The sequence below is a fragment of the Anas platyrhynchos genome, chromosome 9, assembly GCF_047663525.1.
Source record: "Anas platyrhynchos isolate ZD024472 breed Pekin duck chromosome 9, IASCAAS_PekinDuck_T2T, whole genome shotgun sequence".
Lineage (NCBI taxonomy): Eukaryota > Metazoa > Chordata > Aves > Anseriformes > Anatidae > Anas > Anas platyrhynchos.
Genome location: NC_092595.1, coordinates 23,660,844 through 23,673,770, shown reverse-complemented (window position 1 = coordinate 23,673,770; position 12,927 = coordinate 23,660,844). Strand labels below are relative to the sequence as shown.

Here is a 12,927-nt window from a genome sequence, read left to right as displayed (position 1 = left end):
AAGTGTTGTTGCAAGGCACATAAAATCTTTTCAGAAAGTATTGTGGATGACTGTTTCTTTCAGTTCTGAGCAATGCTTCAGTGTATTGGTGCAGAGTGATGGAAGTGGTCCTGTGTACAAGTATTGCAAAATACTATTTTTTTTCCAGTGGCATGAAGTGAGTACTTAAACTAAATATACTTATTGTCAACTTTTCTGTGATCTTTAGGAAAAGTAATTCTAAAGTAGGATTTTAATTTGACATGAGTGATGTACAGACTGTTGTAGCAGAAGTGTAATATTGTATACAAACCAGATTTTTGGAATATATTAAATAATCTTGTGTGCTTGGGATTAGAGACTAAATGAGAAGCAAGAGTTGTAAACTGTATAGATAACATTGGAATACGTTTTAGTCTGATCCTTTTAAAATACTAAAGGCAGAAGAGTCTTTCTGTCAATTACATCACTTCTGTTCTGAAGGGGATCTGGTTTTGGACCAGTCTTGATAATATGTTAAGAACTAACATCTTGCCTGAGGCTTGAGTTGCCTGAGGAGAAAGGCTTTTTTCATTTTTGTTTGTTTTGATTTACACAGCCTATTTCACATGTACAATTACCTTTGTATCTTGCTTTTGATAGAACTAAATGTTCTTAGTTTTGTAGATTTCATATTTGGAAGCACTGAGTGCTTTATATTCAGCTACTGAGGAACAAGAATTAGGTGAAACACTGGTTATTAACTAGCTTCAAAAGGTATCTTTTTGAGTAACTTTTTGAGGAAGGGTTCTAGTGAGATCTTCCTTACGCTTTTGCTAAAGAAAGCTAAGGGCTGGTGGTTTCCACAGGTCTGTTTCTACAAATCTGGCGAGCTGGATGGTAGGTCACTTGTCAACTTGTCTAAGTGTTACGCTGAACTGAGTGTCTGCCTGTGATTTAAAATGTGTATCAGCAGACAGCTCAGCCCAGCTAAGTGAGCCTTGAAGTAGTAATGACATTGTCCTCTTTGTTGTGGAAAAAACTCCTGAAGGTGCAGCAAGCCCTCAGTCTTTCTGGATCTGCCTCTGCAAATGAAAACAGACAAACGCAAGCTCATACTTAACCTTCTTCCTCACTTATTCTCTCGAAATACTTCTTGCTGGAATATTTATTGAAATTAATTTTCTGAGTGGAAGATTTATTAATGGGAAAAAATAAAGAGCTTGTAACTGGGCCAGTTAAAGTTAAAAGCCTTGAATCACATGTGAAATTACAGGCAGCTTACAGCCTTTTAACATGAATCAAACTTCCAACCGTCCATGCAACTCCCATAACACTTAGTTTTCAAAGTGTTCCTCATCTTGATTTTAGATCATTGGACTATTTTAACAACTTTTGAACATAAGTTAACTTTTAACAAGACCTTAAGCAAGCTGTCCCTATCCCAAAATAAATTGGGACACTTGTTAGTTGGTGTATAGTTCTAACCTTCTCTTACAATGTCTTTAAATTGCCAGTCTTTTTGCCATTGTATAGATCTTAGAGAAGGGGGTTGAATGTCCTGCTCCTTTTAACTGATGTGCTACTACATGTACTGTTACTATTGTCTTGTGTACCTACTTGGCCACATGCAAGGTGAATGATTAAACTTGAGTGAGAATTGAAAGCACGTTCTTCTGAAAATAATACTAATAAAAATCCTTGTCGCTTCTGACTACCTATTTGTTGTGTTTCTCATGTAACATTTCTGCTTTGGTTGTAGGCATTCACTACTAATAGTTTGGATAAAGAAAAAATGAATATGAATAGTCTGCACAGTACAGCATTCACAATCCCTACAATATGGTTGTAGCTTGTCCATATGAATTGAACACTGGTATGGAATTACATCTGTAAAGCGTGTAAGAACCTGGAGGGTTCAGAGATGGAAGGGAGAAAGCTTGGAATAAGTGGAAACTCTTCAGTGTATGCATTAAATACTTGATGTGGTGGTGCACTGCTTTTTGCCATATTTTGGTTGAAAAGATTTTTTAATTATTTGCGTTCTGTGAATGCTTAAAGCACTAAGTTAAATCCAATTCTAATTAAGTCAAAACAAAATCTTAAAGGGAAAATCAACTTCTCAAATGTATTTCAGAATAAATGAACTCTGATCAGCTAGCTTACATTAAAAAAAAAAGAGACTAATATGAAGTGTAAATTATGTTATACTTTTATTGCTGGAGTAACGGAAGTTATCTTCAGGAGAACAGTAAATTTAATGCCTAAATCTTCTGTTGGGGAAAAAAAAAAATCTAAACACTCAGGATTGAGTGAAACATTCCCAAGGTTATTTTCATAGAATTTGCTATTGTGAGACTAAGATTTACTTCATCTTTTGGGTAGTAAAAATTACTTTTCTTAATATGAGAAATAAAGACAAATTATTTGAGTATGGAGAAGATGCTGTTCAATTAATCTCTTCAGACTTGCGTTGTTAGAAGGGTGAGCCACCACATATGGCTTTAATATGGGCCGTCTAGATGCCTTCATTAATTTCTGAGTAACTGGCTTTAGGAATATTTTAGGAAAAATACATGAGGAGAATAAGAAAAGTCACTTCAGAAGAAAGTTTAAAAACATAACAAAAATAACTTTAGGAAAAACTGATGAAGGAAAGTTACCAAGAAAAACAGTTGTATTACTCAAATATTGGTGTTTTGGCTCTAAGTATTATCATGTGGCTATCGCTTAGTCGGTTAGTCTTAGCAGGATTTTCCTCCTAAAGAAAATGAACATGTCAGACATGACATGTAGTAGGCTTAGCCAAATCCCAGAAGTCTAGTAGTGTGGGCAGAGCTATCTGAAAGCTTGTGGAAATCACCTCCACTTGCTCCCTGGCCTAAACTTTTTGCTTGTTTGGGGACATGGGTTGGAATAGGACACTTCGGTCTTAAATTCCCATTCCACCTCCCTTGCCTGTGTGATTCACAAGTGTTTGCATAGCTCTGCTTGAAGGATGAGATGGGTAGCATTTTGATGTGATTCGTCTAGGCTCTTTGGAAACAATCAACGCTTGTTTAACTTGAAGTGATGCTGCTTCCAGCATTAATACTTGGACAGTTTGAGGCTAATAAAGGTTAGTGGTGCTCAGCTGTTCTATGTGGGTAGGATATGAATGGTTGAAATTGCCTAGTTAATGCTAAGTCAAAAGCATGTTCTAGACAGGGAAGTAAAAGAAAGATGTCTGTTGCCTTAGCAATTATTTACACTGTGCTGTTTTATATGCTGATGAGCTGTCTCTTCTGAGTCTTGCAGATGGTGATACCCATTGGTTTTGAAACACAGATGTGGAATATTTTTGAAGATGTAACTTCCGTCTTAAATATTACCGATAGCGTAATATGAACTTTGTCCTCTAGTCAGAGCTCATACAACAAACAAGCTTTTGCACATAGTTGAAAGCTGCTTGAAAAAACTCTCATAGCTTATCTATGTGAAACTTACTCCTTTCTCTGACATCACAGGTTTCCTGTCTCATCTGTCTTCCTTCATCAGTAGCATGTGATATTTTATTCCTCTCACTTCCAGAGAGTGCTCAGTCCTTTGAGTTGGTGGAGCTGCAGCCATAGAAGAATTGGCAAGGTTGAGCTTTCCTACCAAGTGGAACTGGTTGCATTCCCATTCCAAGCATTGCTTTTTCTTACACTGAAGAGCAAAGAGACAAACTTGTAAATACTTGTAACTGCATAAAGTCTTAATGCATGGAATCCGGAGGTTGAGCATATAGATATTTCTGAGAGGAGGTCTTTGAGTGGTGGTCTGGTCTTGTGCCTTACTGTGCTGGTAAACACTTACTGCTGAATTTTCCACTTAAGTATTCTTGCACACCAGAAAAATTTGGACTTACCTGCACAGCTTAGGCATGAGGAAATACTTGATTTACCTAAAATGAAAAAAAAAATGTGCTGTACAAAACAGTGATATTGGTAGTGACTTGTAACCAGACCAGGTGATTCTCTTAAAATACTGCCTTAATGTGAAAGGGTTGATGTGTTAAGAGTTTGAAGTTGTACTTAATCTAATACTTATTTGTAAAAGGTACAAACACAAACCTGTAGGTGGAATTTTTTAATCTGTCTCAGTATCCTGATAGCTTTCTGTTTTGACTTTCTGCTGACAGGTCACATTTAGGGCAGGCAAAACATAAGGCACATAGCCCTCCTGAGAGTAGAAAATCTATTTCAAAGACACCCAAAGTGCAGTCTAATACTACTTCTGAACAGTCCAAGGGGCACTTTTCCAGAAGGTAATTGCACTTCATATTCATATGTTATCAGTGTTATCTGCGCTTCATTATTGTATGTAATATGTCTGGCTATACAGAACTGTTATGAAATGTATGACAGGCTTTAAACTAGCATTATGTTCAATGCATTTGTTTCAGTGTCTTATGTTCTGTTCATGTTTTGTACTTGTAATTCAGCTAAGAGTATTCCGTCAGTGATGGGAGCATACACATTCTATATAACTAGTCCTGGAATACTTGCAGATTCTTTTCCTTTCTTCCCCCTTTGTTTTGGAGGAAGGTAGACCAAGGAGTTCTGAGAGATGTCCAATATTAATTGAAACCTACAATCTAAGGAATGCCTGTTCAGAGTAATCATCTTGGTCATGTTTATTATTTATTTTCATACACTTCTGCTGTGTATGCAGCGGAACAGCTTTTTAGCATATAGAGGAGAATTTTACACTTTTTGTTTCTTAAAATTAAGGTAATTAATCAGATAAGATTGAGAGATTTGCGTCTGAGAGCCTTCATTGAACTAGAATCCAGTTATGACCAGTTACGCATTACTGAACAGTCCTTGTTCTCCTGTGGAATTACATTTTGAAACATTCAGCTTCATGGCTTGAATTTTTGTTTTAATAGATTTACATGTCTATATACAATCCTAGTGAAATCAATCTAGTAGCTTTTCTTGCTAAAAAGTAGCATCCTGTGCTTTTATTTTGCAGTTCATTTTAGTTCTCATGCTAGCAGAGGTTTTTTTTTTTTGCAATGAAATTTGGAGTATGATCTCGTATAAGTATGCTTTTTGTATCAATGTCAATTTAATATTTGACAGGTTATTTTACCTGTTGTTTCCTTTATTATTAGAGATTGCAATGGTTTTGCAAGATAAGTGTCAGCAACAGCATGAGGTTCCTTGAGTTTAACACTAATGCTATTCCTGCTTGCTTCTACAGAGGCTGTAGTTCATCTGCTGTTTTAGTACCACAACAAGAAGATCCAGAAAGAGTCAATACTTCAGAAAAGCAAAAAACGGGGCAAGTGCCTAAGAAAGAAAATTCTCGAGGAGTTAAACGCAGTGCTAGTCCAGACTACAGCAGGACCAATTCTCCTAGCTCTGCTAAAAAACCCAAAGCACTTCAACACACTGAAACTTCCTTGGAAACTAACAAGCCACATACTAAATCTAAGAGAAGACACTCAGACCAAGAACAGTCTAAGTCTACACAATTGCCATCAACGAGCAAGGCTCACACCAGAAAGGGTGGAGCTGCTGGTAGCTCCCGAAGTCAGAAAAGGAAAAGGACAGAGAGTCTGTCTTGTATAAGGAGTGGTTCAGCAGTTGAATCAACTGGCGCTGAAGAGAAGTCAGCAAAACCCTCCAAGCTGGCTTCAAAATCGGTGACCTCAGCCAAAGCTGGGTGTAGCACCATCACTGATTCTTCTTCTTCAGCTTCGACGTCCTCTTCCTCTTCTGCTGTTGCCTCTGCTTCTTCTACTGTTCCTCAGGGTGCCAGAGTGAAACAGGGAAAGGACCAGAATAAGGCTAGACGTTCCCGTTCTGCATCCAGCCCCAGTCCAAGAAGGAGCAGCAGGGACAAAGAACAGAGTAAAACAGGTGGCTCTTCAAAGTTTGACTGGGCTGCTCGATTCAGTCCAAAAGTTAGTCTCCCTAAAACAAAACTGTCTCTACCAGGCTCTTCCAAGTCTGAGACATCAAAACCTGGACCTTCAGGACTACAGGCCAAGCTAGCAAGTAAGCTGTTCACTTTCTTTTACGGAAGAATATACATGTATGTTTTAAAACGAACTCTTCTAAACAAATACTTCCTTCATTGTTTACAGGGTTCTTGGGTCCTTGTTAAAGAGAAATAACTTTATTTTATTCTACTGAGCTTTTTTTTTTCTTAGGTAAAGTTGTGACTGAAACCACTTAGATATATCTATATCGTTTGCTTTATCTATATGTGTATATTGCTATATATATATAGCAAATGATTTAGATAAAGCAAAAGTACGCAGCCTGTTCTGTAGGCCTAAGATACGTCTCTATCTTGCATGTCAATTTTTAAAATTTATACAAGTTACTTGCATATCATTGTCATGGGGACATACAAAATGAAGTTTTCTAATGTTTACTTGTTCTGTTTAACTTCTTTTTTCATTTCCTTTAACTCTGTGCCCTGACTGGGAGTGATACTTACTGTTAAACAAGTTATCTAACTCGTGGTTTCTTTTTTTCAGGTTAGGTTTGCTACTTTTTTATGGTGCCAGTTTCTCATGTTAGTTTAAGATCAATAATATTTTAAACTTTAAAACTGGTATACATAGTGACTGGCATGTGAATTACTTTATCTTTTAAATTGTTCTTATAAAACATGTCCTCCCTAGTGCTGAATTGGAGTAGTAGGTACCTTTCTTGTACATTCTGATAAGGATTTAGGCTGTTCCTAAGCCAGAGCTGCTGCTCATTAGTGTGCAGTTATGCTTACAGCTCTGTTTGCTTGAAAAACATGGTACACCAAGGCAGCATAATAAACTCCAAATGCTTTTTTCATAGCATATATTCTATAAAACTTGTTTCAATAGGTTGGATTCCTAAGCCTGGTAACTGTTGCACATTTACCTAGGCATGATCATGAGTAGCATGTCCCAACTAGGGCATGTCTATAGCTAATACTAATGCAGGAAATATGTGAAATAAACAAGAGGAACTGGATGGCTTCCTGTGTAATCAAAATAGATTTAATTGACCTAACAGGCTTGTTTTGGATAACTTGCATGACTGGAGTATTGATTCTAGAATGACCTAACCTAGTTGGGGAAGGATGGCATTGGGGAAGGGGAGAGGGGCTGCTCTCTTATGGCAAGACTTTGTGTACCTGATTCAAGACTCCACTGTTTGGTGGGCTCCTGAGGGGGAAAACTGAATTTCCCCAGGATAATGAGATGAAGGAATGGGTAGGAATTGAACAAGACTGACTGACCATCAAGTTAGCTCTTAATGAAGCCTGTCCTTTAGTTACGGGCAACCCTTTGACAAAGGAGAAAAGCAACAGGGAGGTGAAAGAATGTACCTCTAAGTGAACACAAAAAGGTGAAGGCAGAAGGTAATTTATATGACTGCTTATAACCCTTCAGCACGGAGTGAGAAAGGTGGGATAGCACAACCTGCGGTGGTGGGGTTGTGGAGTAGCTTGAAAAACAACATTGAGAATACAAGCTTAAATTATCTCAAAGAATGTACTGAGAAAGCCAGCTTGACTAGCTTTAGCTCTTTTGTGACCTGAAAGTCAGCTTTGGCATAAGATAAACTTAGTAGAACTAAGATACTCAAGTAATGACACAAAACCAAGTTGGTATAGACTGTAAATATGTATACTTAAAAGCCAGTGTTAAGGGTTACAAAACATAGTAAGAATTCCTAGACTCCATTTTAGTTTAAAAAAAGTTGCTTTCTCTAGGTAGCATCCCAGTTTGAGGAGAAAAGATGTGATATTGGGAAGTCTAAAATGTGTAATCTGTTTGAATAACAACAAAACTTAATTTAGTAGCTATTATTGAATATCACTGGAGTATGATTATGCTAAATATCACTAAGATGTAAGAACTCCATCTAGAATAGATGGACAGTGCTACTATTTGTATTTTCAAATAGTCTTAGCTTTTTGAATAGTTCATTAAAGCTCTGACAACAAATTGAAATAATCTGGGAATCAATAGTAATTATTTCTTAGATGGATAAGTTAATACTTGGCTGTTATACAGCTTCACTAACTAGAAAATACTGGTACAAGTTTGAAATATTTCAACAAGATACACATTTTGAACAATGTTGAGAAATGTCAAGAAAATATTAAGAAATAAGAAATCACAAGGGTAGGTTTTTAAGGAAGGAGGGGTCAGGTCAAACTTATTTTCTCTGGTAAGCTAATACCTTTGGAGGATAAGGGAGCAGGAGTAGCTGGTATCTCACACAAATAACAACCCTAAGGCCTTCTAAAGCAGTAAAGCAAATGGTGATCTAGATCAAACTGTGGTGTACTCCCCTCTGGAGAAATGTGCTTAGAAGTCATGGTAGTTACCTTAGTAGAAGCTGAAACTCAGTAGATTTGTATAAAGGTATAATATGAAAGAGCTGTTTAAAAATTGAAATAGGGCTGATATAACTAGTGTAAAATAAACAGCCATGGAAGAAGCCAGGGAAAAATGCTGGTGGGGGAGTGGTTCACTGAAGAATGGTCTGGGATGAGAGGGGAGATCATTGTGACTGGCCGATGTGGTCAGCCATGTCTATGTAAATACAGTGCTGTTCATCTCTGGATATGGCAGTCAAAGAATGACATGGTTCAGTTTAAAGTAGTTTCAAGTACAAGAATTATTATTAGTGGTTGTGATCTTTGAAGGAAAAACCAGAAGAGCTGAAGTGGCTTACCCTATGGAAGAGAAGGATGAGGAGAGATGTGATTGCCATCTTTGCAGGAGCCTCCCACATACTGGAGGAGACAAACCTCAGGTTTCTTGTTCTGTCCTCACTGGATAAGTAATGGGCATTAAATGCAGCCAAGCTGACTTTCAGAGATTTCAGCTAGATACATAGCAGTTGCGTGTTGCAAGGGTAGCTGAGTCAGTGGCATTACTGAATAAAGGCCAGGAAGTTCATTGGAAAAATCAAAATAGACTGAAGGCTTCCACCTCTTGTTCTGCAGCTAAATATTTTGGTTAAAGGCAAATTTTTAGTTTTGCTCTTGATTTGACTATTTTCATGTCCTTTCAAGCACTATAACTTTTAGAAATTTTGGAATGTTGCAAATCGTGTCAAATGACTTAAGCTTTTTTTTTTTTTTATAGTTATTCATGCTTCTATTATCAGGGAAATCTCTGCCTCTCTTTGTATGGGGTCTTACCTTTAAGTAGGAAGAAGCTGTCAGTGATGGCTGGGATGATGCTGAGAGCAGGGTGACCTGGAGTAGCTATCCATAAATGAGAATCCTCAACCTAGTACTTGAAGATTTGGGGGGCTGAGAAGAGAAGGCTGATGGATATAGTGAAAAGCCAGATAAAGGTGAACACAGAGCATGGTGGTGTAACTCCTGACTTGAAAGGGGATGGGCAGGGGTGAGGGGAAGTCTGAAAATAACTCTGAATTAGTTTATTTGTAATGGTAGGTGGCAATGCTGGCCTGTAGTGCCTGTATGTTGCACTGAGGAAATAAGCTGACTAGGTAAGAGATGGTTATAGTTGTGGTGATGGGCTCTGTGGGGTTCCAGTTAACAGCTGAGGATGTCTGGGTTGGTATTGAGGGGCACAGTGGCATGTTAGAGAGATAGTAGGTGCCTTCCCCTGCCAATGGTGTTTTTACCCCACCTTTATTGCTTGAGCTAGAAAGCAGCTCAATGCAGGAGCCAATCTAAAATGTAAATTTACAGCCCTAAGAAGTAAATCTCTATTGATTATCTCTCTGAACTGCCAACAAATGGTGTTTGGGGTTATATACTTTGAAAATCTGACTTGATTTTGGCTTATGTAATACACTAAGGCTGTTAAAATAAGTAAATGTAGTACGGCTGCTTTCAGAACTTGTTTCTTTCATACAGCAGAAATGCTGACCAGTAAACAGACTTAAATGTGAAGATGTTCTTCAGATTATTATTTTTTTTTTTTTTTACATTTTATTTTGGTAAGGCTACAGTGTTTCAGGTTTAGCCTGTTTGGTTCTCTTTTCCTTCAGACTCATTAACATGCGTGTTTGGCATGCAAATAGGATGATGTCATGGCATGAGCAATTTATCTGCTTGCCATAGGGAAACCTAGGGCTCTGCTTCAATTCTAAAGCTTCCATCTTGAAACTGCTGTAGTTGCCTAATATGAACTGCTTAAACCTATTTTTTTTGAAGGTGTGTCACATGTGGACATCTCCTAGTTCTTTGAAATGGATCTTTTAGGGTTGCTCTGTCTGTTACAGGGGTGGCGCTGACTGAGTAACTTCTGGAGATGAACATGAAACTAGTTCACCTGAAAGCCCTTGCTGTCTGTGGCAGCATGGCTGGTGCTTTCCTTGGGCAGACAGCCATAGCGATCTTTAATTCCATCTACGTGGATGTTGGCTGTGCCCTGCTTGCCAGTGAAGGCTTGGGGCTGTTCTCATCCTGTGACTCCCATAGGTGCAGGACTAACTCCCAGGCAGGAGGCCTGCCAGCAGGGCGTTCAGGGGAGGGTTAAATCTGAAAGTGTGAGGGAAAAGGGTCCTGTGCTGAAGGAGCTAGCAGTCCTGAACTTGTGCTGGAAAGACTCGAAGGATTTCCCAAAATATGCAAGTGGTAAGACTGACTTAGCTTTCTTAAATGATGAACTTTAAAGGCAAAGAGTGGCTACGGACAGCAGGAAGGGAACAAGTTCAGAGAAATCATTTGTCACTTCCTTTTTAGCCTGGGAAATGACTAGAGGGAGGTAGATGCACACAAGTGCCATGGTAGACGTGTAGAAGAAAAGATTTGGGAAGAAAGAAACATGCAAAAAAGATGTGATGAGCAGAGCACTCAGTGAGTAGCAGGAGAAAATGAACTCAGCTTTCTGGGTGCTCAGCCTATGATGTGTTCTGCAGCTCATCCAGCAGGCAATAACGGGAAACTCTATGTTCTCCAGAACCTTACTGAGGTAATTTGGTTTAAAGCGATGGTTCAACTAATTGAGCCCTTCTTATGGACAAGGGCAATCCCCTCTACAGCTTCATTGCCATCTTGTTTCGTGGTGGCTGTGCTCAGCTGATCCTTGTCCCGCTAGCTCAGCTCACTGGTCTGACAGAGAGTGACCAAGAGGAAGGTGTGCAGCGAGTGTGTGCTGGGCACCTCGGCCTTGGGTCAGGGTAGTAAGGCACAAGTGAGCAGAACCACACTGTTAGACACAGCAGCAGGCTGTTTAACTCTGCCTTGTGAAACTGCTGCCCTTAGCTTATGTTAAGCCAGGATTTATGCTAAGTCCGTTTCACTTCATTTTCAGTGAAGGTGGTGTCTGTGGTTGATTTGCCTATTGCTAACCTGCTAAGAACAAACCTCATGCTTAGTGCTGACCACTTGAAACAGAGAACCCACAGATTTCAAGCAGCAGCTGACCTTCTGATGTGAGGAGCTCAAGTGTTTATTTTTCCAGTGGACATAAAGTTAATCTCTCTGATACAAATGTAAAGCAAAAGTACACCTCATTTTTAGAATCTCATCACGATGTTACATGGAGAAGTAGACTATTTGGTATCTGTAGCTATGAACTCCTAGAGTGGCTGTTGTGGTCAAATGTAGTGCGATTATACTTAATGCATGCATTTTTTAATGTAAAATAGTCAGCTATGAGAGGAGTTTTGTTGAATCTGCATTTATAGGACTTGAAACATAGATAGCTGTGGCATAGGATCCTGCTGCAGCTGTTTCAAACTGCTCTTGTCTTCTCTCCAGCACTCCCCCTTCCTTCCCTACCACAAACAAGGCAAGTAATTTACTGGATGTAAATAGGGCTGGATTCATTAACTGCTTCTGTTTTAGCAACTTCAACCTAAATTGTTGGTTTGCAACCATGCATAGTAAAAGTGCCACTGCTTTAGGAGTATTTTTTTTAAAAAAGTAAAATATATTAAAAAAAAAATGCATAATCTGTGTGTACAGACTGAAAATCCAGGTGGCTGCCTTGTTTCAGCTCAGTTTGCAGTAGCTGTTAGGTACAGTCGCTTGTTTTCTTAGGTTGCCAAGTTTCTGGGGTTAATAAGCCAGGTGTATGGTAAACACAGGAATATCAGGTTAACCTTAATCTGCATGGAACTTAATGCTATATGCAGTTAATGTGTTCCTGGATCAGATACGGTGTAGTGTCCAGGGGACAGACTATTGACTAGGTCAGTAATAACTTTTCGAATTACATTCCCTTTTCTGTTAAGTATTCTATCAAGACTTATGTAGTTACATAGTTACTTCATCCTTAAGTATGACAATATTCCTGGATTTTTTTAGGAATAATTAGCAGAAGCCAGTTTGATAGGTACTGTACTAAAATACAGTTCATGCTTAAATGTGTTCTGTTTCTGCTGTGTTGCCAGTAGAGGGAGCAATGCTCTAATTATTTCATCATAAACAAGAGCAAATTAATATCAGCTGTGTTAGTCTTCAACAGTGCAAATACTTTTAAATTAAAAACTCAATTCGTTCCCCAGAGTTGTGAAAATATGCTTGGTTATTTGCCTATAGGAAGACCTTACAGCAGTGATAGGGTTTGAAGGGATGTAGTTAAAACAAAAACACACACAAAACATTGCGGATCTCAATGTTGGCAGTGCTTGTCTTCTGGAGGGTGGGGGAGTCTCATTTGGTTTTAAGGCAGTTATTGTTAAGCCATACTAATGTAGATCGAACTGCTTGTGACTAAAAGTTAAGATTTGTCTAGTGATTGTGGCTAAGTTAATGCTGCACACATTTACCTAAGGGGTGGGGGCAAAACAGATATCCCCCCCAAACACACTGTGGTTTCTTTTTCTCTATGCTCTAAAGCTAAATCATTTTTGTTTTAGGTGTTTTGAACATAAACACATGGAAATAATGTATCTTACAGTATTTGTTGAGCATGAGGAGACCTACAAGCTCCTGTGTAACTGAAGCATATGGGTTACAGAAAGGTGTCCAAGTAACAATTTGGAGTTTGGTACAAAAAATAAA

General features: G+C 38.5%; 1 protein-coding gene across 11 annotated transcripts in view; it reads left to right on the top strand.

Annotated features, from left to right (window-relative positions):
• TRIP12 (thyroid hormone receptor interactor 12) overlaps window positions 1-12,927 on the top strand; it is a 75,419-nt gene that overhangs the window by 29,092 nt on the left and 33,400 nt on the right. For 5 of the 11 annotated variants that reach the window (XM_038183468.2, XM_027464829.3, XM_038183465.2 and 2 more), the window contains exons 3-4: window positions 4,121-4,246; window positions 5,188-5,987. In XM_038183468.2, the coding sequence (XP_038039396.1) occupies window positions 4,121-4,246; window positions 5,188-5,987 (926 nt within the window). The remainder of the gene's footprint in view (window positions 1-4,120; window positions 4,247-5,187; window positions 5,988-12,927) is intronic. The other 6 variants (XM_072042712.1, XM_038183467.2, XM_072042715.1 and 3 more) reach the window with 3 other exon arrangements.